The sequence below is a fragment of the Zalophus californianus genome, chromosome 5 (genome assembly GCF_009762305.2).
Source record: "Zalophus californianus isolate mZalCal1 chromosome 5, mZalCal1.pri.v2, whole genome shotgun sequence".
NCBI classification, from domain to species: domain Eukaryota; kingdom Metazoa; phylum Chordata; class Mammalia; order Carnivora; family Otariidae; genus Zalophus; species Zalophus californianus.
Genome location: NC_045599.1, coordinates 138,491,279 through 138,517,988, shown reverse-complemented (window position 1 = coordinate 138,517,988; position 26,710 = coordinate 138,491,279). Strand labels below are relative to the sequence as shown.

The 26,710-nt window shown below is 33.6% G+C and overlaps 1 protein-coding gene across 5 annotated transcripts in view; it reads right to left on the bottom strand.

Annotated features, from left to right (window-relative positions):
• CDH18 (cadherin 18) overlaps positions 1-26,710 on the bottom strand; it is a 608,955-nt gene that overhangs the window by 331,077 nt on the left and 251,168 nt on the right. For all 5 annotated transcript variants that reach the window (XM_027607141.2, XM_027607140.2, XM_027607139.2 and 2 more), the window contains one exon: positions 3,413-3,896. In XM_027607141.2, the coding sequence (XP_027462942.1) occupies positions 3,413-3,640 (228 nt within the window). In that variant the 5' untranslated portion in view covers positions 3,641-3,896. The remainder of the gene's footprint in view (positions 1-3,412; positions 3,897-26,710) is intronic.

Here is a 26,710-nt window from a genome sequence, read left to right as displayed (position 1 = left end):
CCACATACAATACATATATGCAGTGTGGCTGTATTTAAAAAAACACATTAGTCGTGGAAACTGATATTTGAATATCATATAATTCCCATATGTCACACATTTTTTTTAAAAAAATTCAAGATTAAAAATGAAAACAAACAACCCAAAACTTGTTTAGTATGTTGACAATATAAAATGTGCACAGGCTGAATTTGGCACACAGACTATAGTTTAACAGACCCATGATCTAAACCATAAACTAAACTTTGTAGTTGAATTAGTATCAGAAATACCAAACAGTATTTCCCAGTTTTACCTTTAAGGAAACAGAAATACAGGGAATGAAAGAGACTTGCCAGCTATAAGACAGATAATAAGCAGAGAAGCTATAACTCAAACCTAGCTCTTTGCTTACTAATCATTGGTATCTCCTGAAGACAATGAGTCTATTCCAATAATAGGTGTTTGTGGATGGCATAAATTTTAGAATTTGTGTGATAACTTATATAAAATTATATCCTCAGTTATAATGGGATTCATTCAGCACTGTTCATGTAAAAATCAAATTTTTACATGATTTTTGGAAAAGAAAAAACACTTCTGTTATAAAATTATGATGACATTACTATATAATTTGTTCTAGGAGGAAAGGACTTACTTTCTAACCAGTGTGTTATTATATTTTCCCTACCCTAATCCTTCAATTATTTAAAAAACTTCAAGTCCGTAAGATACATAAAAAGGTCTTTAATAGTCCCATGAGATCAAATTCATGATATATATCCATGCTAGTTTTGGTATTTGATCTTTCATGGTCAATACCATCAGGAAAAAATATGGATTATCAATTATACATATATATATATTTATAATTATAAGTATGTAGAATGGTGCATATATGTTATGCATGAATATGTATAATTCTACTGTTTACATTAGAAATAGCTCTATGATCATGGTCTTAGCCACGTATAAAAGTCTTAGTAGTGAACAATATATATTGACTACTGTCAACAAAATAAATGCCTTCATAATAATCCAATCATTGACTAGAAAACACTAAAAAACTTATAAGAAATATATGAGAAGTTGGTATATATCAAAATACTTAGGGTTTGAGCCCTAATCAAAAGCCCAATTAAAGTTGTTTTATAATGTGAAATATAACTGCAGATATACAAAATTATAATCAAGAGCTCAAGGATAATTTAAAATATGTTTACATAAGACATCTATAAAAATACTATTTTAATACAAAAACTGCATTTCATGACTACTAATTATTTCTGCTGACAAAACTGCTGTCATTTCTGTGGCAGAAAAGGTCCAAGTTGATAATTATCAGTTCTTTTTCATGCTCATAGTAATTGTGATGATTCTATTTTTTTATAAGTGCTATGAAAATACATAGCTGGTTCCTTATGAATGTATTTGTGTGAAATATAAATTTACTTCTTGAACCAATTAAAATAATGGGGCAAAGAGCATTATTTTAATCACGTATGGATTGAGCTTGGTAGTCTTTAAAAAATCAGTTATGTTTTTATGTATGTACATAGTAATAGGTAAGTGGAAAAAATCTGTATGATCAAGTCAGAATTTCTCATAAAGGAAGATTAGAATAGAGTAGAAAGACTAAGTGAGTGGATCAGGTCAGATAGTGAATAAGAGAACCACATCCTTGGGTATGACCCTTTATATTTGTCCGCTGATTCTGTAAACAATAGAACAGATACCAATTTCTACAGAACCTCCACAAATATGAACGGCTTCACAGACCTCCACCCCCTCCTGGTGGGTAACAAGCTCTCAACCATATGTTCATTGGCACTCAAGCCCAGAAAGAATGTTTGAAATTGATCTACCTATTATGGCTTCATCGTTTACCAAATGAGATGATGCAAGAGGAAATGAAAGTTGTCTAATCTGTCCCTTTCCAGCAAATTTTTTTTCAGTTAGATTGAAATGACAAGAAATATACATAACAGAATATTTATGATAATAAAATATGTTTTCCTTTTGGTATACACCTAAAGGGGGGAAATTTTTTGTTTCTTATTTTTCTCCTTTCCAAGGATAATAAATTATTATAGAAAAGTATTTTGAATTTCATAACCAAATTAACTTTCAAAGTAATTTAGTATAACATATTTTTATTTCAGCACATTTCTTTCCATTTACTTTGTGGAATACTTTGTAGAAAAAAAAAGGAAATGATGAAGATGAGTTGCTTCATCTCATTTTAATGTTCATATAAGAAAATGATAGAATTGTTTCAGATCTTTTTTTATGTACCACATTCTGACTCTGCAGCTCCTGCTGGCTATGGAAAATACAGCTGCAACCCAGTGCATCCCCGTTGGATGAGGGGTAAAGCAGATGGCTTGTGCTCCTACACTGCCTACACATGAGGGAAGTACCATGGCTTGGATGGAGTACTATTTTTTTTTCTTTTCTTTCTTTTCTTTTCTTTTTTTCTTTTTTTCTTTTTTTTTTTAGTACTAACAGTGCTAAAGTGAAAATAAATAGTCAAGCGGGGAGATGGAATTCACTGAGCCTGCAGTCATGGAGATTCTACTGCTGTGCTTACTGTTTCTCCCAGAGGTACTGAACAAACCTAAGTGGCTGCTTCCAATGATCCGTAATTCATCAGAAGGTCTCTCCATCTCCCACTCTATTCTCTACCCTGGAGCCTACATGGCACATGGTTAAGCTGTCCCTATTACTGAGCACACAGTTTCCTAACGGGTTTGATAAGCCATTAAATTGTCTTGTATTTTCGAGAGAAAGGGAAGTTCATCTGAAGTTACTGATTATTTTATCAACTTCATTCTTTTGGAATGTTAATAAAGTCTGTATATCCTGTGTATACTGAATGTATATTTAAAATATATATCAGCATTTATATGGAAATTAATTTGGGGAATTGAAAAAATATCCATGTGCTTTTAAAAAATGACTTAAATTCAAATACAATTCCTGTAACAATTAATAAAAATAAATCAGATGTCTTTGAAAAAGTGTGCTCTTTTTGCTTCATGTGTATTAGCAATAGATTAAAAAATATAAATATCAATGCACCAATAAATGACTTTGTGATCAATTTCAGTATACCTTCATGGTAATAAGGACAAAATTATTCAATTGTGTGTTCAGTTAAATATTTCCACTTTATACAAAGGAATATAAAGAGTAATATACTGGTGAAGGACATTCAGTCCAGCATGTATGGACTAATGTTTAGGGAGAGGTGCGTGACTGGTAAAGCTCATGTTTTTTTTACAATCATTATTTTAAATCCTTTAGTAGAAATAATAGTATTCTATAGCATATTTCATTCTACTTTCCATGTCTTTTCAAAACCAACCCAACTCCACTGTCGTCTTATCCCATAATTTCTTAGAAGAAGAAAAAAAAAATAACAAAAACTTACTTTTCCAACATACTGAGGATCTGGTCCCATATGTTCTTCTAAAACAAAGAACTGATTCCAAACCCATCCCCTTTTGGGACGATGGTGGACTTCGGTCTCTCCTTCAATATGTTTGGTCTGGTTCCTGGTCACCTTGATGGAGCCGTGGTGAGCAGTTCCGTGACACCTCTGCACAAAACACAGACACACTAGGACTGGACAGATGCAAGATGTGCTCGTAATTTTCATTGTAAGATAGCTTTCCAGTTCACAGTCTCCTTTCTTTTCCTTGTCAGTTATAAATGCTTAGTGCGCATTCAAGAGAGAAGCCAGAGCATCTTTTGAAAGGACAGTCCAAAGCAAACTGTTTAGCGTGTCCATGATTTAACTGCCCATCAGGGAAAGGTCAGACTACATTTACATCCTGAAACACTTGGAGAATCAAAGCTGTAGTTGTCTGATTCCAAATCTTCACAGTAAGTGAACACCGACCACCATTTTCTACCTAATGGAAAGAGAGAAAATGATATATATTACAAAACATGGCAGCTTTAACTATTTTCTCTGAAGGCAAACTATGCTATTTTGTAGTATGATGCTGATAAGTAAAGAATATATACAAATTATTTTGGAAATACATGCAAACATGCATACACATAGTCATGCATAAACCTGCATACTGCATACATTTTTATAAGGACCTCCCTATCTGTACTGTTCTCAATATTTAAAAACAAATTTATATAATATATATATTAGTATTTATATATATTTATTTGTATATATATTTGTATTTTAAAAGAATTTATGTATTTGAATATTTGTGCATGTATACATATATATGCATATTTGTATATTTATATATGTATGTATATATAAAATCCTTTGAAACAACAGAAATGCAGCCCTTGGGAGTCCAGAAATGCTCAGAAACTGACCATGAGTATCTGCACAGGTGTAATATGATCTCTTAGAATATGGGATCTATTAGGCTCTCCACAGTAAGTGTAAATTTTGTTTGCTTTTGTGTTTATTTTGTTTTTTTGTTAAATGTGATACAAATTCACAACACATACTATACTTGGATTACATGCTACATGTGACTCACTGTACTTCAACAAAATATTCAAAATACTTTATGGTTGAAAACTGTCATAGGTCAATCAAGTAGGTACTTGGATTGCTTAGTAAGTACAATAGAAAAAAAAAAAACAACACAGCAAAATGAAGATGGCTGGAAAAAAAAATGTATGCGATTTAAAATAACTCCATACATGGATATCAGATTGGTACAGCTGAATATGAGCGAGAGAGCATCAATTGGCTGAATTACAGCTTGACTGGATTTTGAGAGGCCTGCAGATAATACTTCAGGATGTGGTCTTCATATATAGGCAAAACAGATTTCAAGCTTGGGGATGACATTACACATAATTCTAGCAGCTATGTAAATAAAGGTAAAAGGAACAAAATAATGGTGGCAAAAATAGCAGGAGGGAATGCTTTGATTTTTAAATGAGAAATATTGAGGACTTGGACTTAGATTTTAGTACAATTGGACAATAAAGCAAAACTTAAGACACATTTCTAGAAGAGAAGAGAGGATAAGGGGAAAAAAGTTGACCCTGAAAGTATTAGCTTATAAAAACTTAAAACTGTGTAGCAAATTTTGCTGTATTTGTATATGTGATTTATTTATTTTTTAAGATTTTATTTATTTATTTGACAGAGAGAGAGAGAGCACAAACAGGGGGAGTGGCAGGCAGAAGGAGAGGGAGAAACAATCTCCCCGCTGAGTGGGGAGCCTGATGCAGGGCTTGATCCCAGACCCTAGGATCATGACCTGAGCAGAAGGTAGATGCTTAACTGATGGAGCCACCCAGGCGCCCCTGTGTGTTTTAATGTGTATTTAGAAAAAAAATTTGGCTTCAAGATTATGGCTGCTCTAGCTAGTAAAAATATTAGATGAATCACTTTCTCATTTCATAAAATTCACCCCTGTACACCAACACAAACTGAAATGTAGGTCTGAAAGAATTACAAGGTAGATGACATGATAATATAAAGATTTAACAAACTGAATACAAATAAGTCGTCATAGGATAATTCTTTCACACAATTGACAAAAATATTTATATCAAGTAGGGAATGAAAAAAAATCTCACATGAGACTTAGAATATGGTGCTTTTCTCTATCAGTATCTCTCCCTATAAATTAGGGTTAATGGTTACGCTTTTTTACCAGTTGTGCAAGAACTGTATTGATTAGAACTAGGATTTCATTTTAATTATCTGGTAAATATAACTTGAATTTTGCAGTATTTTACGGAAGCCAAGATAAATATTTCACTGATTGAAATTAAAAATGACTCAAAAACACTATTTTTTATTTTTTTAAATTTATTTTTCCTTTTTTTAATGGGTGAAAGACCTTAACATCTCACCATAGAAGATATACAGATAGCAAATAAGCATATGAAAAGACAGTCCATATCATATGCCATCAGGGAAATGCAAGTTAAAACAATAAGATACCACTACGTACCCATTAGAATGGTAAAAATCTGGAACACTGACAATACCAAATACTTATGAGGATGAAAAGCAACAGGAATTCTCATTCATGAGTGGTGGGAATACAAAATGGCAATACTTTGGAAGTCAATTTGGTGGTTTCTTACAAAACTAAACATACTCATCATAAAACCAGCAATCGTTCTTCTTGCTATTTAGGCAAAAGAGTTGAAAACATGTCCCCACAAAAACCTGCGTGTGAATATTTACAGCAACTTTGTTCATAATTGCCAAAATTTGGAAGCAACCAAGATGTTCTTCAGTAGGTGAATGGATAAATAAACTGGTACAGCCAGACAATGGAATATTATTCAGCACTACAAAGAAATGAGCTATCAAATCATGAAAAGACATGGAGAAAACTTAAATGCATAGGACTGAAAGAAAGAAGTCAATCTAACATATTTTTTTAAAAATACCATTGCAGCTCCAACATGATGAGAGCACTGGAAAGAAAGTCAGAAAACAACAGGTTTTCTTTCATTTGTTTATTCCCCAACAATGTACTTATAGTACAAACATATGAATCATCTAATTTCGAGTCTCAATTTTACCAAAATGTGTGGCTTGAATAATTGATTTTAATATTCTTTCCAGTCTAATTAATTATTTGAATTTTATATACTTTTTATGTATCAACAGACAATTTTCAAGTTACGGATTTTGAAAAAGGAACTTTAGTCATTCTTCTTAGAAGTCAAATTGACGAATATACAGAAGGTGCTATCTTAATACTTTCACACCACTTGGTGTGATTTTTAAATGAAATTAACATCTTTGCCCTTCATGTTAAGTTGTTTAACAAAGCATAATTCATGAGTGAAGGTGAAGAAAGTGGTTTTTGTAATGCATTACAGATATGTAGAATGAGTGTGTTCTTTATAATATTGATCTTGCCTGGCATTCCAAAAATATATAAATGCATTTTAATCTACAAATGTATCTTTAGAATCTCTACTATGATAATTATAAAGTGATAAATAAGGCTCTGTGGAATGAAAGAACAAATGTAAATATTACTGCTGTACTTTTATAAGTAATTTTATTTACTATGAGAAGACAGATCTCCAAATATAAAAATCTGCTCTACTTCCAGAAATCCATCCCTGCATAGGTTAGAAAGAATTAAAACACAAATTATATTAAAATATTAAGACTAACACAGTGGAAATATGTTGCAGACATCTGCCATTTTCTGATTAAGCAGCACTCAAACACCTTCCCAACTTTCATGGAACAGTCCAATATATGAAGTCTGATAAACAGAGCCCTTCCACCTCTGAACACTTAGTGACCTGGTACTTTCTTCTTACAAGATTTTAGATAGAATTTATACCAATTACATATGCGTGTTAATTATATGTTCCAGCACCCTGAAACAAATGATGGATGAATGGAGAGACAATTGAGAAATTTTTCACAATGGTGCTGAGGTTCTCAAGGTCCAGATGTAGTGGATGTAAGTCCCCACCCTTCTGGGGGAGTCCAGGGGCAGCTGCATGAGTTAAGAGTCATTCCAACTACACTGTTTCAGTGGTGAGTACCTGAAATTGTTTCTTACTATCTAACTTTTGGTTTCCACTTCTCAAACCCGATTCTTTAGCCCTCATCAGTTTTGATGGCTGCACAATATTTTTCCAATAAATTTATTTGCTGCTTTCCATTGTCAAATTTGACATCTGTTATTTGAAAGAATTGTCTCTGATAAAAAACATTACTGTCAGTCCAAAAAAGAAGTAATTTCCAAATAATTCATTACATGCAATAATGTATAATGTAGACCTCTTCCCTCTGCTCAGTTACTTAAGTGAAACTTTGCTTCCAGATACTGGACCCTTGCTTTTGTAACTGCTTCCTCCTCCACAGTAGAGTTAGTAACAGTGTACCATGAGTCAAGAGACATGGCCTCAAATGTTCATCTTATAGAACACTATCACATTTTCATAAGCATTTATTTTTTACTCTGAGCTTCACATTTTTCATTTATGAATAAGGATTCTAACTGAATTATCTTTGAGCATGTGCAGCAATCTGATTATCTGAATTTATGATTTAATAACTGAGTATTATTTGTAAATTATTTTCCTTACTTACACTGAGTTATTCACATCACTGAGTTACTCACATCACCCAAGATAGGCATTTATAGATCTTCAATGCAGGCATTCCTTCAGAGAGCTCCTAGGAAACAATATCCTCAGAGAAATGTATGCTCACATTTATCCCAAATGTTACTGCTTGAAATGTGTGTCTTTCCCTGGATTTTTTTTTTTTTTTTTTTTTTTTTTTTTTACCAATTTGTTCTTAACTTTTAAACTTTGAACTATAAAGAGGTCTAGAGAATGCTTTTTGTTGCACTTTTAAAGTTTTGCCCTTTTGGTTACTTTGAAAATGTCTTTGTAAAAAAAATATTCTGTCGACTTTATTTCATGAATTTACCATTCCAGTCTCCATATGTGATGGGTGACATGTGATATTCCATATATTCAAAAACCCTAGAATTTTAATTGCTACCAAGTTCTAATCTGTAGCATTATATGTTACTTGGTAGGAATTTATCTGGCTTTGCATAGAGCAAGCCTAGCTTAAACATAAAATGTCAAAGAAGATAAAGTATAAGGGAAAGTCCATATTGTTTGGAATTACTTTCAATGTGAGATATATAAAGAAAGCTGTTCTTTGTGTCACCTTGAAAATAAACAACTTAACTTTACCATGATGAATTATTTAAAGCCGTCATACTGTCAGGCAGATTTAAATATAAGGGAATTCATTTTATGTTTGAATTCTGGAGTACTTATAAAGATGAAAGTTACAAATATTGAACAAGAGTCATTTTTCAAGTTTAGCAAATAATTATTTAATACTTATCTATATATCCTTGTGTGTTTGCTTGCATTACCTTCAGGATGTTCTAAAACCTTGTGATTACAAGCGTAACTCCCATTGCTGGCAAGATGCATTCTCAGGCATATGTCTGGTGCTGGACCTACGGTTTCCACCAATTTTGGATTCAATGGTCAAGAATTTTGGTATCATTCTCTTGTTCTGTCTAGTTCTTGTTCAATTTCTAATGATATTGACTTCGGAGTTTTGTTTTACCTTCTTGTCCTTCACCATTTTTACTATTTTCTCCGTTGAGAAAATAGTTGTTGTTTTTCCTCTTTCAATTGGTAATTTATCTGTTTAGCAGTTTTACTCTTCTCAATCTGTGTCAATTGGAACTCTTGCTTACAGTCAAAATGCAAATACTCATAAACCACAGAGACTGTGGAGGGCTTTGCCTAAATTTGTTTCAAGTTTTATCAATAGGTTGATCCCCAAATCAATATTTCAATATCAACCTGACCACTTTAGGATATTCTCTTAGCCCCAAAGTTTGAGATGATAAATTGCATTTGCTTAAAGGATGTATACATATAAATATATATATATATATATATACACACACACATATACATATACATTTAAAATTATCTCCAAGTATGGCTCTCCCTAAAATATAATATATAAATAACATAAATCAGAAAGCATTAACTTTTACATATTATGTTTTTCTGTTAGAAATATTAATATTGTGGGGCACCTGGGTGGCTCAGTCAGTTAAGCATCTGACTTCAGCTCAGGTCATATCACAGGGTCCTAGGATGGAGCTCTGTGTCAGGTTCCCAGCTCAGCGGGAATCTGCTTGTCCCTCTGCCCCTCCCCCTGCTTGTGCTCTGTCTCTCTCAAATAGAGTCTTTTAAAAATATTAATATTATAAGTGTAATAGATATTAAGTTTCATGTAGGCAGGCATGAAAATATTATGTGTGTACATACAGGCATTACTCCCTCACATGGCTCATTCTTCTTTCTTAGCCTTAAGAGCCTTACTCTCCAAATTTCATTTAGTAATACCTATCATCTGAGGCCTAGACTAATGAATGTTTCTCCACAAAGACCTCTCTGTTTTGGAGAACAATTCTCTTTGGGTCTCTTGTGTTTCTACACATCTTCTGAATGAGTGGCATTGACAGCTTTGTTTGATGATATTTTCCCGTGGATACATGTATAGCAAACAGCCTTGAAAGAAAGTTAGAACCTCCCTTTGGGTCAGAAAGCAGATTTGTTTTCTGACTCGATTATAATGTCTTCCTTTAGGACATGGATTGAAGAGGTCTGCTAGCAGACCCAATATAACACTGAGGATTCCAAAGCTTAGGGTTCCTTAAGCCATGACCCATAGTGTGTGTGTAGCATATACCTGGGCTGCTTCATGTTACCCCATGGGATGTAAGCAGTGAGGAGAACTCATGCCACCTGCTGTGATTTGGGTAAGAAGGCCTTTTTTCTCTGCTTCTGAGTTTCATATGTTCTGTCAGCATCTACAGAACTGTGGCAGCCTAACTCGTAAGCATGATAGTAGGGTAAAATCTCAAACCCTTCACTTGCAAGTCTGGATACCATAGTTCAATGGAACTGTTTGCTCCTCTAAATCACCATAGCATTATTTAATCCTGTTTTACTATTGCAGACCAGCATTCTAATTATTTATATAGGTGTTATTTAATTTTCCCTTTGTGTCAGGCTTTTTTGGTTTTATTTGTTTGTCTTGGTTTTTGTTTTTTTTTGTTGTTGTTGTTCTTTAAGTTCTCATACTATGTCTGGGTATTTTCCATCTCCTGTGAAGTACTTCTCATAACATAGCCAATGAGTAAATGTTTGTTGAATGAACAACATTCAAACGTTTGTTGAATCCAACAACATTGAATGAAGGATAAATGAGAAATAGAGAAATTAATTCAGAGTATGTGCTGCAAGAGTAGTGTAAGATACCACATTTCAAGTTAAACATTTAATTTTAAAAATGTTTTACAGAAAAACTTCTTAAAAGCATGTTTTGCTTTTGACTTCGAAGACTGTCACAATCAAAGACACAAATATTGGATAAGAAAATTATATTTCATCAATAAAATCCTTCTTTTTCACTAAGTTCCTTTTTACACGGAGAGAATTAGGAAGCTATTCAAATATTGAGCCAAATATGCATTAGTAAACTTTGCAATGTCATATACTATATACCTTTATAAGTGATATCTTATTATTTATAGATCAAAATACATGTATGGATATTGCTACTATGTTGACTAAGAATAAATAAATAAAAGGAAATAAAACAGAGACTATCATTCATGTTGTCACTATTTTTTTCTGTCTCAAGACAAATTCCATTATTGTTAGATTAAAGCAAACATATTTATATGGAGTTTTATTTTAATTTTTCATATATTCCTGAATTTATACACATAGTAGGAAGGGCAATGTCTTGAAGAGAATATAAGATAATATTCACAATATTGATCTATTTGGCTAGTAGTTAATATAAAATTACTTCCAATTTTCATGTGGCTGATTCTAACCTTCCTAAAGTCTAGCTAACACTACTCAAAAAATTAGAAAACAAAAGTAGAAGAAAGTGGTGGTACCAAATGGCAATGTTTCTATACTTATCTGTGTATGTCCAAGTAACAAATAGATATTTTGGATTTATTCATGTCTTCTAAAAGTATTTCCACTTAACACACTATTTTTATGTTTAGTTTATATTCTTGTTATACACACACACACACGCATACTACACATACACATATCATCTAAGATGTTAGAGTTTCATGAAATAAATTTCTAAAATGGTTATTCAGTTTGATTTAAAGTATCAAAAGCACTACTGGTACAAACTCCTAGTGGTCTAACTCTATCTGGTATCCAACACTGAGCACTCCATACATCCTGCTAGGCATTGCGTCTCTGCACTTCACTTACCCAGAATAAACATTATTTTTCATAGGCTCTGGTGTGGCTGGATATGGCCTTATTACTAAGTTCTAACCAATGGCAGATAAGCAGAGTATTACCTTTCAAGTTCCCAGGAAATGTCCCTAGAAGATTACTGACATGTATTTTACCTATTCTTTCCCCCTCATCTTGCCACTGGAATCCTATGATGGTTAAAGTTCCCTTTTGGACCATGAGAATGAGTGTCATAGCCTGGAGATAAACAAACCAACCAACTTTAACCCAGACAACATTGTAGAGTGAGTGCAACCTCCATACAAGCTCTGAGCTTCGTTAATAGAGAAAATATTTTTAAAGTCACACCTCTTTTATGTTTGTTACTCAGAGCTGAATTTAACCCTAATTTAACAACCATTGAACTGAAATTGTATATTCTCCAGGCTTTGGATTTCAAGGGGAAATAAAGTAGAGAGGACAGAAAGAGGGAAAGAAGAATGTGGGGGAGTGGGGGGGGGGTGACACTACCCTAATTACCAGAGGACTTATTTTTGGTGGCAGTTTTTTTCTGCAACTTTGATCACAAATATGACAATCCTGTTTTTCTCCTTTCCCTCTGAAGTAAGAAACTACATCTTACGCTTTATCTGTGCCATTCACATCACACAAGACTATGCAATGCAAATGGAAGGCGTGATCCTTATGTAGAGTCCCCTTCAACACCTCTGCCTTTGAAGTCTGTCCTCACACTGTATATAATTTCAACTCCTTGCTTGAAATCGCCCCCATGTCTCTGCATCACCTCCAGGAGAGAATCAAAACACTTTCAGATGAAATTCATGACTTTTCAATATTTGGCACCTTCCCACTTTCCCTGTCATCCTCAGTGTCTGCCCAGAAAACACCTACTCATATTTCCCACACTGTCTCCTGACTATGCTGTGCTCTTGCTAGTCTTTGTGCCTTTGTGCAAGCTGTTTCTTCTAAATGACGAGCCCACTTCTCGGTTTTAATGATCAGTGAGTCACCAGTCTCCCAAGTGAGTCTCCAGAGCCTATCCACTCTGTGGTCCCCTGTTCTCTCTGTTGTCATGAAGGAGTTCAGAACATGCCACCCCAAAATATGCCACTCTAGCATGTAGATTATTTTAAGTTAGAGTGACTTGAAAAGGAACAGATGCAAAAGGGCACTCTGATCTTCCTAAAGGCAGGAGATAATAGCCCCTTGTGAAAGAAGTCCTCTTTATAGCAGAAGGAAGCAAACATTCTTGTCACCAAGGATGGGAATTTGAGACCAAGACAAATCTGTAAAAAAAAAAAAAAAACAAAACAAAAAAAAAAACAAGCCTTGCTAACTCTGATCTTTCTAGTCATGTCCTTCTACCCAATTAACTAACTAGCCCAAGTCCCTTTGCCTGGGGACATTTTTCACAGTTTACTACTCTTTGTCCAACTCACTATAAAGAGTCTGGCTCTAACTGCTTTTCATCTTGTTTTATTTCCTTATGTAGGTTCCTATGTCATGTAAAACTTATATGAAATAAATTTATGTGCTTTTCTCTTACTAATGTTTTATTATGGGAACAGCAGACAAGAACATAAAAGATAATTTTTTCCACCCTATTACATTAAACAAATGACTTAGGCATTTACCTGTCTTCCAAACTTGACTGTAACATCCAGCCAAAATTTAACTTTAATCTTTATGTCCTTACTGATTAGCACAGTCTGGTGCTCACAACCAGGACTCAGCTAAATGCATAAATAAAACCAGGTTTGGCTTCTCTCAGTTTTGAGTGACCCACTGAGTAGTCTTGTGAACTTAGCCAAGTTTTCTCATAAGTAAAATAGGTGTAATAACCTCACAAGTCTCTGTAAGAATTAATCAGAGTTATGGTCACAGTCAAGATTACCTGAATGCTTCGAAGTCCACCGACACTGCTGAGAAAACAAAAAAATTAAAGTATGTCTCTTAAATTAAGAGTGGCATGCTCTTTACATGAAATATATTGCAGTTTTATTGGATTATTTATCATTAACTGGATATAAGAAAATATTTTAATTATAATTTGAATTGTATATTTCTTGGAATAAATTAAGCTAAACATTATTAAAATACAGAATTATTATATAATGTCTTGATAAGGAATACTTAATACTTTTTTTTAAAGATTTTATTTATTTATTAGACAGAGAGAGACAGCACGAGCAGGGGAAGCGGCAGAGGGAGAGGGAGAAGCAGGCTCCCCAGTGAGCAAGGAGCCCGATGCGGGACTCGATCCCAGAACCCTGGGATCATGACCTGAGCCGAAGGCAGACACAACCAACTGAGCCACCCAGGCGCCCCATGAATACTTAATACTTATATGTCTTTTAGAGCTATGGTTTTCTATCTGTATGATGTATGTTATATACAATTTAGAAAAAAATATTTCCTGTATAAGTTTTGAAAATGTTTTTAAAACATACATTTTAGAAGTAACTACAATAAATGTCCCAAATTGAAGTATACCCAAAAAGATACTCAGTGGTAGGTATAATAAACCTGCAAAAGTTGAAAGAATTTAGCTTTTCTGTAGTATGTATTCTTTTTTTTTTTTTTTTTTCCCTGAGAGAAAGAGAGAGGGAGTGAATGAGCTGGACTAGGGGCAGAGGGAGCGGGAGAAAGAAAAAGAGAAGCAGACTTCCTGCTGAGCATGGAGCTTGACATGGGGCTCAATCTCATGACCCTGAGATCATGACCTGAGATGAAATCAAGAGTTGGACACTCACCTGACTGAGCCACCCAGGTGCCCCTATAGTATGTATTCTTTAATCATTTCTACAGTAAAGTGGCTCACTTTTCCTATAACAGGTAGGAATATGACTCTTCCTCTTTTGGGGTATTTCAGTTTCCTTAATTTATATGGAATCTTGTTGGCTTAATTAAAATATAATATGGAACATCATAGTTCTTATTTGTAAGAAAATTAAGTGTTAAATTATTTTTAAATATTTTATTTATTTATTTGACAGAGAGAGTACAAGCGGGGCGGGGAGGGGCAGGCAGACAAAGAAGCAGACTCCCCACTGAGCAAGGAGCCAGTTGGGGGACTGGATCCCAGGACCCTGGGATTATGACCTGATCCAAAGGCAGATGCTTAACCAACTGAGCCACCCAGGCACTCCGAGTGTTAAATTTTTTTCTTCATGCCATATACATACTGAAGTTTTATGTAAAATATTGAATCAAACCAACTGTTAACAGTTTTTCCTAGAAAATAAAAATCTATAAGGTGTCATAACATTGTTTAATGCTAAGTATTGTACATGCAAATTTTAATTAATGATAAAATTTGATAACATGCCCTAAACAGAAAAAGGTATGTGTAGTATTTTTATAAATTTATATTTAAAAAAACTATGTTCAAATGGTCAGATGTTTGATAGAACTTCATGTTTCTATTCAGGTTCATAGAGAGTGAATTACCCTTTATCATTACAATCATGCTCTTACCAATATACCCAACGCCTATATCACATTGTGAGCTTGTTATATCTACTTGGCCACACTTTAACCCTAAGGAATATCCCATAATATGCAGTCTGCCTGAAGAAGACAACATACATGCACTGGAGTACCACAGGTGATATGCCCAATCTGGAATTGTTCTCAGTGTTATTTTTTTAATCCTATGCATCACATAAACCATGTTATCTGTACAATTTTTCTAATTATAGAAAATTTGTCAATTTTAATAAACTACACTTAAACAACATGACTACAAAGACAACTTATCATAGGCCTTATCCTCATAAAACTCTATACTCCATATGCTCCATAAGGATAGTAGTATGAACACACAGTGTGTGTTTACATGGCATTGAATGCTCTACATCTTCTGAAATGACTTTCACAGTTATGGCCCTTGAAAACTATAAACTTGTCCTTCAAACCCAAGCACCATTCCCTCCGTGTGTCCCCCAATTGTAATCCCCACCACGACTCATAGATCAGGTACTTCTCTGCACCTATAGCATACTGTAAACAGCATTTTATTTTATACTATAAAGTTTTATCACATATTTTGTTTTCTCAAACTAAACTGTGAACCTCTTAAAAACAGGATGGATATCCACTGTTATTTCTCAAATACTTGGATTAGCAGAATGGGCCTAAAAAGAAAAATGTCCTTTAAATTAATTTCTGAATCATCTAATAACAAACATGAACTTAATCTAATAAATAGTTCAAACTGATGGCCTAAATGGTATAAAATACAATCTAGGTTTTCAATGAAAATTGAAATTTGATATGGTTTAATGATTTATAATATTCAATAATACCAATAGAAGCCAAACTATTACAAATCTAATGCTGTAGGCAAATTTGCTCTCTGTTATGTATTCAATAAAAATTATTTATCAAAATCTATTACATGCAAATTACTGTACTGTGATCTTTCAGGATACCAAAATAAAAAACAGAAATGAAAGAAAACTACAAGTTTAATCGGAGACTAAGAGAAATAAAACATATATAAACAAGATTCAATATTGTTATAAAATATTTATCTTGCATTATAATGTATAAGTACATGCTCATATTTTTTTATTATTTGACTTTCACAGGAATACTGTGAGGTAACTGGAAAGAGATAAGATGATAAGAAATGTCTGAATAACATGCAAAAAGAGTCCAGATGAGAAATAACATTCTCTATGTTTGAAAGAGTTAAGAAAGTTTTAGAGGTAAATACCATTTCACGTGGTTTTCATGGGTTTCACTTAAAGATTTTGATTTCAAATATTGTTAAACTCATTTAGTCTTTTTTTTTTGATATGGCAAAGATTAAAGATTTATTGAACATCTATTATGGAACACTGTCCTAATGCTGAGGATTACTGATTAAACAATGAATATTCTTCTTATCATATTATGTTATAATTGACTGAGAAAATAAACACACAATTTTTTTTAGGCAGAAATATGTACTATGACAGGAAAACAAAATGAAAAAGAACAGAGTGTTTTAGAGGTAAGTGAATTTAGGGAACTTTAAAATGTGTAGTCAGAAGGAAATCCCCTCCTATGGCCCTGATACTTGAGTGGAGACCTGAATCATAAAACATCAAACACAAAGATGTGAGGGAAAATCAATACAGACAGAAAACAGTGGACACCAAGGTCCTTAGTCAAAATGACCTTTCTATGATCAAGAAATCAAGAAAATGAAACCCAGCTGTGCTCAACGGTAGAAGAACTGAGGCGAGAGTGGGCTTAGCTATGGCATGAGAGACAGCTGGGAGTAAGGACACCGAAGGCCTTTGAGAAATTAGATTTTTTTTGAATTAGCTTTATGAGGCAGTGTTGCCTTATGGTTAAGAACATGTGGTTTTATCATTATAAAAAATGCATACATGAGATTTCCTCTTTAACAAATTTTAACTGTACAGTACAGTATTGGTCACTATAAGTACAATGTTGGATAGCAGATTTTTCTAGAATCCAGGCACATAAGTCATCTTTATACCAACTGAAGAGCAATTCCCTATTTCTGTCTCCCCATTCTACTTTCTTTTTCAGTGACTTTGACTACTTTAGATACCTCATATAAATGGAACCATGCAGTGTTTTTCCTTCTGTGAAAGGCTTATTTCACTTAGCATATTGTCCTTAAGATTTATCCATGTTGTAGCGTATAAAAGGATTTCCTTCTTTCTTATGGATGGATGATATTACAGTGTATGTGTGTCCCCTGCATCTTCTTTATCCATTCATCTATCAATGGACATTTAAGTTATTTCTACCCCTTGGCTGTTGTGCATAATGCTGTAATTGTCATGAAGTGCAGATATCTCTTCAAGGTCCTGTTTCCATTTCCTTTGGGTATATACCCAGATGTGAGATTGCCGGATCACATGGTAGATCTATTTTTAATTGTTTGGAAACTCCATACTGTTCTCCATAGTGGCTGTACCCTTTTTACATTCCCAATGATATATAAGGGATTTCTTTTTCCATATCCTTGCCAACACTTGTTATTTCTTGTCTTTTTAATAATGGCCATTCTACAGGTATCAGGTGGTATCTTATTGTGGTTTTGATTTGCATGTTCCTGATTAGTGCAGTTGAGCACATTTTCATGGACTTGGCCATCTGTATGTCATTTTTGCAGATATGTCTATGTGGATCCTCTGCTCATTTTTCAATCTGTTTGTCTGTTTTGCTAGAGTTATATGAGTTCTTTACACATTTTGGATATTAATCTCTTACCAGATAGATGATTTGTAAATATTTTTACCATTCCATTTGTTGCCTTTTCATTTTGTTGAAGGTTTCCTTTGTTGTGTAGAAACATATTAGTTTGACGTAGTGCCATTTATTTTTGCTTTTACTGTCTTCACTTTTGGTGTCAACTACAAGAAATTATTGCCAAGATCATGTCAAGGAGCTTACAACTTATTTTTTGTTCTATGAGTTTTGTAGTTTGGGGTCTTACATTGAAGTATTTAATCCATTTTGAGTTAACTTTTGTGTATAGTGTAAGACAAAGTTCTAATTTCACTCTTTTACATATGGATATCAGTTTTCCCAGCACAATTCACTGAAGGGAGGCTATTTTCCCCTTTGTGTACTCTTGGCACTCTTGGATATCTGTTGAGTTTATTTCTGGGCTCTTGATACTGTTTCATTGATTTATGTGTCTGTTTTTATCCAAGTAATGTGCTCTTTTAGTACTGGTTTGTAATATGTTTTGAAATCAGGAGGTGTGATGCTTTCAGTTTTGTTCTTTCTCAAGATTGCTTGGTTATTAGGGTCTTTTTTGGTTCTGTGTGAATTTTAGGATTTTTTTTTCTATTAATGTAAAATGTCATTGGGATTTTGATAAGGGTTGCTTACACTAAGTCTGTAGTTCACTTTGGGTGGTATGGGCATTTTAACAAAATTAGGTCTTCTAATATATGAACATGGCATGTCTTTCCCATTTGTGTCTTTCATCTCTTTCAGCAGTATTTTGTAGTTTTCGGTGTACAAGTCTTATATCCTTGATTAAATTTATTCCTGTGTTATCATTTTTGAAGCTATTATAAATGGAATTATTTGTTTTCTTAATTTCCTTTCTGATTGTTCATTGTTAGTGAATGGCAATGCAACAAATTTTTGTATGTTTATTATATATCTTGCAACTTTGTTGAATTTGTTTACTAGTTCTAAGAATTTGTGTGTGTGAGGAGGCATCTTTAGGTTTTCTCTGTATAAGATCATGTAATTTGCGATTGGATATAACTTTATTTTTCCTTTATATTTTGGGTGCCTTTTATTTATTTTGGTTGCCCAGTTGCTCTGACTAGGACTTCTAATAGTATGTTGAATAGAAGTGGTAAGAGTGGGCATCGTTGCTGGGTCCTGACAGCATTCTGAGACAGAAGAGTCAAAGGTCTGTAAGTTGGGAATTTTCCTTAAATTATCAGAATGTTGGACATATTGTCTAGTCTTTTCTTCCCTTCCGCAGGGAGAGACCGGGAGCTTAGAGTGTCCTCCCAACTGCATGGTATTCTGTTCCAGGAGGAGGGATTATGGTGAGAAAGTAACACAAATCTTCCTACTACTTTTGACATGTTTGGCTTCATATTTGTCCGAGGTGCAGAAGCAGCATAACTGGTTTCTGTATTTCTCATAATGGGAATTTGAATGAGTGTCTCCATGTGAGGAAGTAGGGTCTGGGGACTTCCTATTCTGCCATCTTGCTGACATCACTCAAGATGTAATTTTATATGAATCAACATGAGCAGAAACTGGAGAGTTTTGAGTAGTGTATAACATAAACTGATTTAAGAGAACACTCTAATATCCATGAAAATAATGGAACATGAGGGATCAATAGGATTAAATGAAGAACAGATCTAAAGACTACTTCAGAAGTGCAAGTGAGAGATAATGGTAGCTTAACATAAGACACTATCATAGGAAGGATAAAGATATCCAGCTAGGGCGCCTGGGTGGCTCAGTCATTAAGCATCTGCCTTTGGCTCAGATCATGATCCCAGGGTCCTGGGATCGAGCCCCAAATCGGGCTGCCTCCTCCGGGGTAAGCCTGCTTCTCCCTCTCCCACTCCCGCTGCTTGTGTTCCTGCTCTCGCTGTCTCTCTCTCTGTCAAATAAATAAATAAAATCTTTGAAAAGAAGAAAAAAAAAAGATATCCAGCTAGCTCAACGGGTAGAATATTTATATACATATATGCTAAGACTATGTGTTAGACTTGATGATGGTTGGGTTAGAAGGCAGAAAATTCAAATCCAATCATAAGAATTAAAGAGTAATAGGGCAAGAATGTAGCGTCTATTTTCACTTAGTAAATGTGTGCTACCTATAAGGCATCTGAAGTGAGGTGAGCAGTCACCTCACTAGTCTAGAGCTCAGTGGGGAAGTCAGAAAAAAAAAAAGGTATTAGCATGAAAGTCAGCAGGATACTGAGGTAACTTAAAGGTGTACTGGTTAATAAGATTATGTTGGAAGACATTGATGTAGAAAAGAGTGTAGGGTGCAGGACTCAGTATTAGGCATTCAACATTTAGAATTAAAAGTAAAGGATTAGGAAGGGTGCCTGGGTGGCTCAGTCAGTTAAGGAACCAACTCTTGATTTTGGCTCAGGTCATGATCTCAAGGTCCTGGGATGGAGTCAGGCGTCAGTCTCTGCATTCAGCAGAGACCCTCTCCCTCTGCATCTACTCCAATCTGTGTGTTCTCTCTCTCTCTCTCTCTAAAATAAATAAATCTTTAATAAAATATTTAATAAACCATCTTTAATCTTTAATAAGAAATCTTTAATAAAAAAAGTAAAGAATTAAGAGCCTGTAAAAGAAATAGAAGAAATATGTGGCTTGGTGGTAGTGTTGAAGGCAGGGAGCAGGTGAGGTATCATAGAAGTCTAGAGAACAAATATTTTAGAAGGGAAAGGATTGCACAACCACTTAAATCAGTGTATTTATTGATAAAAGACCCAGATTCCATCAACCTATTTTTTTTGTACTGTATTTATGTTTGGAAGTATTTATGGAGTGAAGTACAGAAATGAACATTTTAAACATATCTACTACATGATATATAATGGGCTATATCCTTAAAGCCATTATCTTATTTAATTAAATAGTTTTATGATCATTTTCTACTTGAAGATACTAAGACTCTGGCATTGAAATAGCTTGCCTAAATGTTGAGATATGAAGACAGTTCTATTTAAGTTCAGTGTCTTTCTCCAACACTGGATTTAAATAGACATGGCTTTGAATCACTACGCCTCTATCTACTTGTCATTGGTCCTTGAGATGTGAGTTATTTAATATCTCAAAAGTCTCATTCCCGGATGTTGGATGATATGATAGTAATACCTAATCCATAAACTGTAGTTAGTATTAAGAGAACCAAAAGAAGATAAAGCACTCTTTCTGATTCATAATAAGCCCTTGAAATGTGTTAGTAATATTTTATATTACTACACTCTATTATATGGATATCACACTTTAGAATTTAATTCATATTTATTTTTATTACATTACATTTTTTTCTATCCACAAAATTTAAAGATAAAAATAGGGAAGGCCCTTTATTTATTATATCTAGTGAACTACTATAAAATTTAAAAACTAACTGTATGTACTATGATAATCAATGATATATAATGTTTAGGATAAACGTGATTTTTCTCCCACATTATCTATCTTTACAACTCAGCTTAGAAAAAATCAAAGTCATACATATTCAAAAGTCTTCTAATAGCTTCAATGAGATAAGGAGCTTATACTTTAAATGAGTCTGATTCTCTTACCCTTGTAAACTAGGTTATACTCTAGGAACAACCTCTACATAGGTAGGGATTTTTAAATGAAATGGAAATTTTCTTCTGTGATGGTGACTTATGATTAAATAAAGTACATGGGGAAGTTGTAGAGGAACTTCATCTATTTTGTTATCAATCTCTCAGATCTATAAAAGGAAAATTAATCCTAATATTTTCAAGATTTTAGAGATTTTTAAGATATTAATAAAATGAGACATTAAATATCTAATTTTTGAGGTAGCTAAGAAAGTAAATAAAGGGTTTTACTTTTAATATCCTAAAACTCATTGACTTTTTATTTGCAATTTGCTGCATATATTTCCAGTTATTGCATTATCCTGTTTATGCTTTTATAGCTTTTAGCAATTAGAGAATAAAGTAGGTAATATGTTTGCATAATATAATCATTTAAAAGACTGGATGTATTAAAGGGTCTCCCAGTTGTAATAAAGTCCCTGTGGACATTCCAGTTAACTCTTGTGGGCTACCAAAGTATATAACTTTGTTGAATCATGTGAAAACAAAACAACAAAATCCTGTAATGTCCTCCAGAGTATTATTAGATAGCATGCTGATATGTTTACATTAGGAATTTGCCACATTGTTAATATAATAGCTACTTTGTGGTCCTATAGAGGTTTTTCAGCTAATATATCTTTATTTGGAATATTCAGAAGGAGGTAAACCTACAGCTCAAGAAGCTCAGCAAATCCCAAACAGGAAAATAAAACAAAACAAAACAAGAAAGAAATCCATGTTCCAAAACATAATTATACCTCAGGTGGAAGTTTTAGCTGGGTATTTATATTCACTTCCCAAATAATTAAAAGTATAATCTCTAGGTCTAGCTTTTTATCCTGAGAACATTTATTATGATGATGATTTTATTAGTTGCTTTTGTTATAAAAGTGTTACCTACTCATGGTAAGAAAATAAATAAATAAAAACAATACAATTGGGTATAAAGGGAAAAGCAAAAATAATAATAATTTTCTTCCTCTGATGCTAAGCTCCGCTTTCCACATATAAAAATTAATATGCATATATAGTATTGAAGATAAATTATAATAAGTAATAGATATATAAACAAACAGGATGAATGAAGAAAGCTAAATTGATACTTTTTTTGCATGTTACATTAGTATTTTGCAATTGTTTTTGACCATAATAATAACTGGATTTTATGTATACTATAAACCTCACTTATTATTTTTAACTACCATATATCACACAATTGTAAGAATGTACAATAATTTCAATATTGAACATCTTACGGATGAACATATAGACATGGTATGTTTGAAAAGCAGAAACACAGTTAGCAGAGAGCAATCCTCTTTTGTTTCAAACGATTAATTTAAAACCAAAAATAAAACCAGGCTTTGGTTTATTGGCAGACAGAATATTCTGTGAAACATGATTTTTAAAAAAGCTGTACAAAGTAATAAGTCTTTATTAGCATGGTTTTGTACATATAGATAACTAAGCTCATTTAAGATGTAGTTAAATAGGAAGAGAAAATAATTGTTCATAATATTTCACCCACATCATGTTAAATTTATAAATTATCAAAATAGAGAATGAATTCTTCATTAAATACCTTGTCTTTCCTAGAAAGACTATCTGGATTAGCCAGGTGGTAAACTTGAAAAGAAAGGCTTTGGAGTCAGGCTGATCTAAGTTTGAGTCTTGGTTCTGTCACTCACCATCACTAAACTAGTTTATCTGAGTAAACTAACTTCGGCTAGACTGAGTTGGCCTGCCTGAAACGAGCTTAGCAACACCATTCAGTATGAATGAAAAAATTATTACATGATATAATCTCTCTTAAGAGCCTTGCCTATATAAATTTCTCAATTGTAATTAGTAATAATATTATTACCAGTGAAACTATGAGCATTCTATTGTTTTCTTTAGTCGTAAGACACCTGCCTTCAGGGCTGTACCATGTGGATTCACATGTGAGGACATATATCCACATAGGATAACCATGAGGTCCGAAAGTTCTTTTGTTCCATACCTGCTCTAATACCTATAGTGAACCTCATAGATTCTCTATATCCCATTATCTATCTCAGGATTTAACATTTCTTATTCATCATGGGCCAAGCAAGCCATGATATACCACAATATTGCTGCTTTGGTGGTGAATTAGAGAGGTCACAGATACCCTCTTATTTTCCTATTGAAAATTTTTCAAGGGGCGCCTGGGTGGCTCAGTCGTTAAGCCTCTGCCTTCAGCTCAGGTCATGATCTCAGGGTGCTGGGATCAAGCCCCACATCGGGCTTCCTGCTCAGTGGGAAGCCTGCTTCTCCCTCTCCCGCTCCCCCTGCTTGTGTTCCCTATCTCGCTATGTCTCTAGCAAATAAATAAATAAAATCTTAAAAAAAAAATACTCAATTGTCCTGTTCACATTTGTGAAAACCCATGCCCTATCCCTCATTCAATAGCTGATTTTAAAAAGCAAGAGTCTAAATAATGGTTCCTAGAAAGCCATTTGGGCTAAATAGAACATATGTGTTCTTGTCCAATAATCAGTGGCAATGAAGACTATTGATAACTCAACTTTTAAATAGAATTATCACAGAATTATCCAATAAAAAAACTAGATGTGTATATAAATAGTACTTCCATGCCCTATTGAATTGCACTGAAAAGCGATAAGTGCAACAATATGATTGAGGAAAGACAACAAACAAACAATTACCAATGTCTTTTCCCATAAAACGATGAGAGGCATATGTGTAGGTCAGCTGGGGCTAGTATAACAAAATACCATAGACTAGGTGGCTTAAACAACAGCTCGCTGAATCTAGCTGATCCAGTTTCTGGTAAAAGCTCTCTTCCTAGCTTCCTAGCTTCCCAGCCCACTGCCTCCTCTGTATGTCTCACATGGAGTTCCATTGTTTCATGTGCACAAGGAGAAGGGGAGAGAGATCAGCTTTCTTGGTGTTTTTTGTTTGTTTGTTTTGTTTTTGTTTTAATAAGGATAATAAACCTATCAGATCAGGATCCTACACTTATGACCTCATTTAATCTTAATTACTTCTTTAGATGCCCCACCCCCAAATACAGACACATTAGAAATTAGGGTTTCATCGTATGAATTTTTAGAAAAACACAAACATTCAGTCTCTAACAACATATAATCCCTAGAATCTAAACTATATGTAAGGGCTTCCAAAAACTATAGAAATGAACTAAAGCAATTTCCGTGTAGTTAATGAAAGGGAATAGAGGCAAAGAACCATTGGAAGAGATGTCAAGAGCAAGGGGAGTCATTAATAATAAATCTCAGCAAAAGTAAACTGAGGGTGAGTATACACACCCAGGTGTAAAACTTTGTCTCCAATGGCACCTTGGGTGGGAGGAAGATATGAGGTTGGTAGAAAAAACATTCTGAAATCAGTATGATTCAGATAAAGCAGAGAAGCCAAGGCTGCACCCAGAACCACTCACAGAAACACGGCACAGCAGAGTTCCTAAAAACAATCTATCTTTGGAAAGAGATGAAGATTCTTGCATTTCATAAACAGCTAATCTGGATAACTATAGTCGTAGCCACATAAATGTACTAGGCTATAATGTGGGAGACTTATTTTTTTTAACCCATGAAATCAAAAGAAAAGCTTGTTAAAAACCAATTCATAAAATCTGAAAATGTCTACATGGCGTAATTATGGTAAGCAAAGCAAGCAAAGTGCTCAGTAATCTCATCTCCTCAAACTGGACAAAATATATAATGAACAAATCACTGGGAAGAAAAACATAACAAGGCTTTTAAACATATTAAGAAAAATCATCAGTCTGCTAATAAGAAACATAGAAATTAAAACTGCATTGACATCTAATTTTTCACCCAATAGACTACAAAAAAATCCAAAGGTTTGCTAACTCAGTTGCGAGACTGTGGGAGGCTTAAGGTTATGTAAAATAGGTCAGTCCCTTTGAGGACAATTTGTCAATTTCTACAAAAGTCATATAAGTTATATTGTTTGACTAATAAATTGTACTACAGACAAGATATATCATTTAAAATTGAATATAATAATAAAAGGTAGTCAGCATAATCTTTTCCCATCATAGGAGGAAATTTTGCTATAGGAATTACATACACAGGAAATGATCTATTTAATATTCATACAATTTTAACACCGTGTTAAATGGAATTTTTTTTTACAGCAAAAATTTACCTACTAACATTTACCTATTAATGTCTATCTACAAACGGTTCTTAAAAGGGATTATGAGAGGCCATGCAATGGAACATTAAGCATATCTTTATATAGGGATCGGTAAGATCCCCAATGTATATCATTAAAAGAAGATAGTTTCAGAATAGTACGCCATTAAATGTTTTTAAAAAGCGAGACAAATATATATGTTTATATTTACTTCTTTATGCCAAAATATCTTCAAAGGAATTATGGTATCTCCCATTTGTGGAAGACTGGAAACTAGGTAGAACACACTGGAAAGAAAGGAGGCATTTTCCTGTATGTATTTCGTTTTCCTTTCTTAAATTATCTAAAAAAATAACAAATTTTGAAATATTAAGAATGCTTGGTGCTTCCCCACCCTTCTGCTCACCCATCCACGTATGTAAATAATTCTAAACAAACGACAGGCAATAGAGCATCTGATGCTTGAGGTAGTATGAAGCTCCCAGCTGCGCTTGATATGCAAAACACAATATATTTTTCAGTAGTAATGTTTTAATAATTACTATCCTCTTTATCTATAACAGATAAAATTGCATGTTGATTTAATGCCACTAAAACAAATAAGAGCTTATCAACTATCATGTAGATTAAGAAGTTACTATATATGTCGGAAGCCAGACTCTAAAAAAGAAAAAAAAATCAAAACAAATCAAACTGATAACCCACTTAAGATATTTTCAAGGGAGTTTTTAGACAGAAGAATTTAGGGATAATGGTGGAAAAGGCAAAGTTATTCTTTTCTATAGTGAGAGGAATTATGTTTGCTTATGTTGCTCACAGCAAAAGACTTTTCCCAATAATTATCTCAAGCTTTCACTTTGTTTCAACAACTATGCTAAATGAATTCACGACATTTCTCGGGATAAAAATTAAAAATTACTTGAGTCAGTGTGTATGTCTTAGTATTTTGCCATTTAAATCGTGTT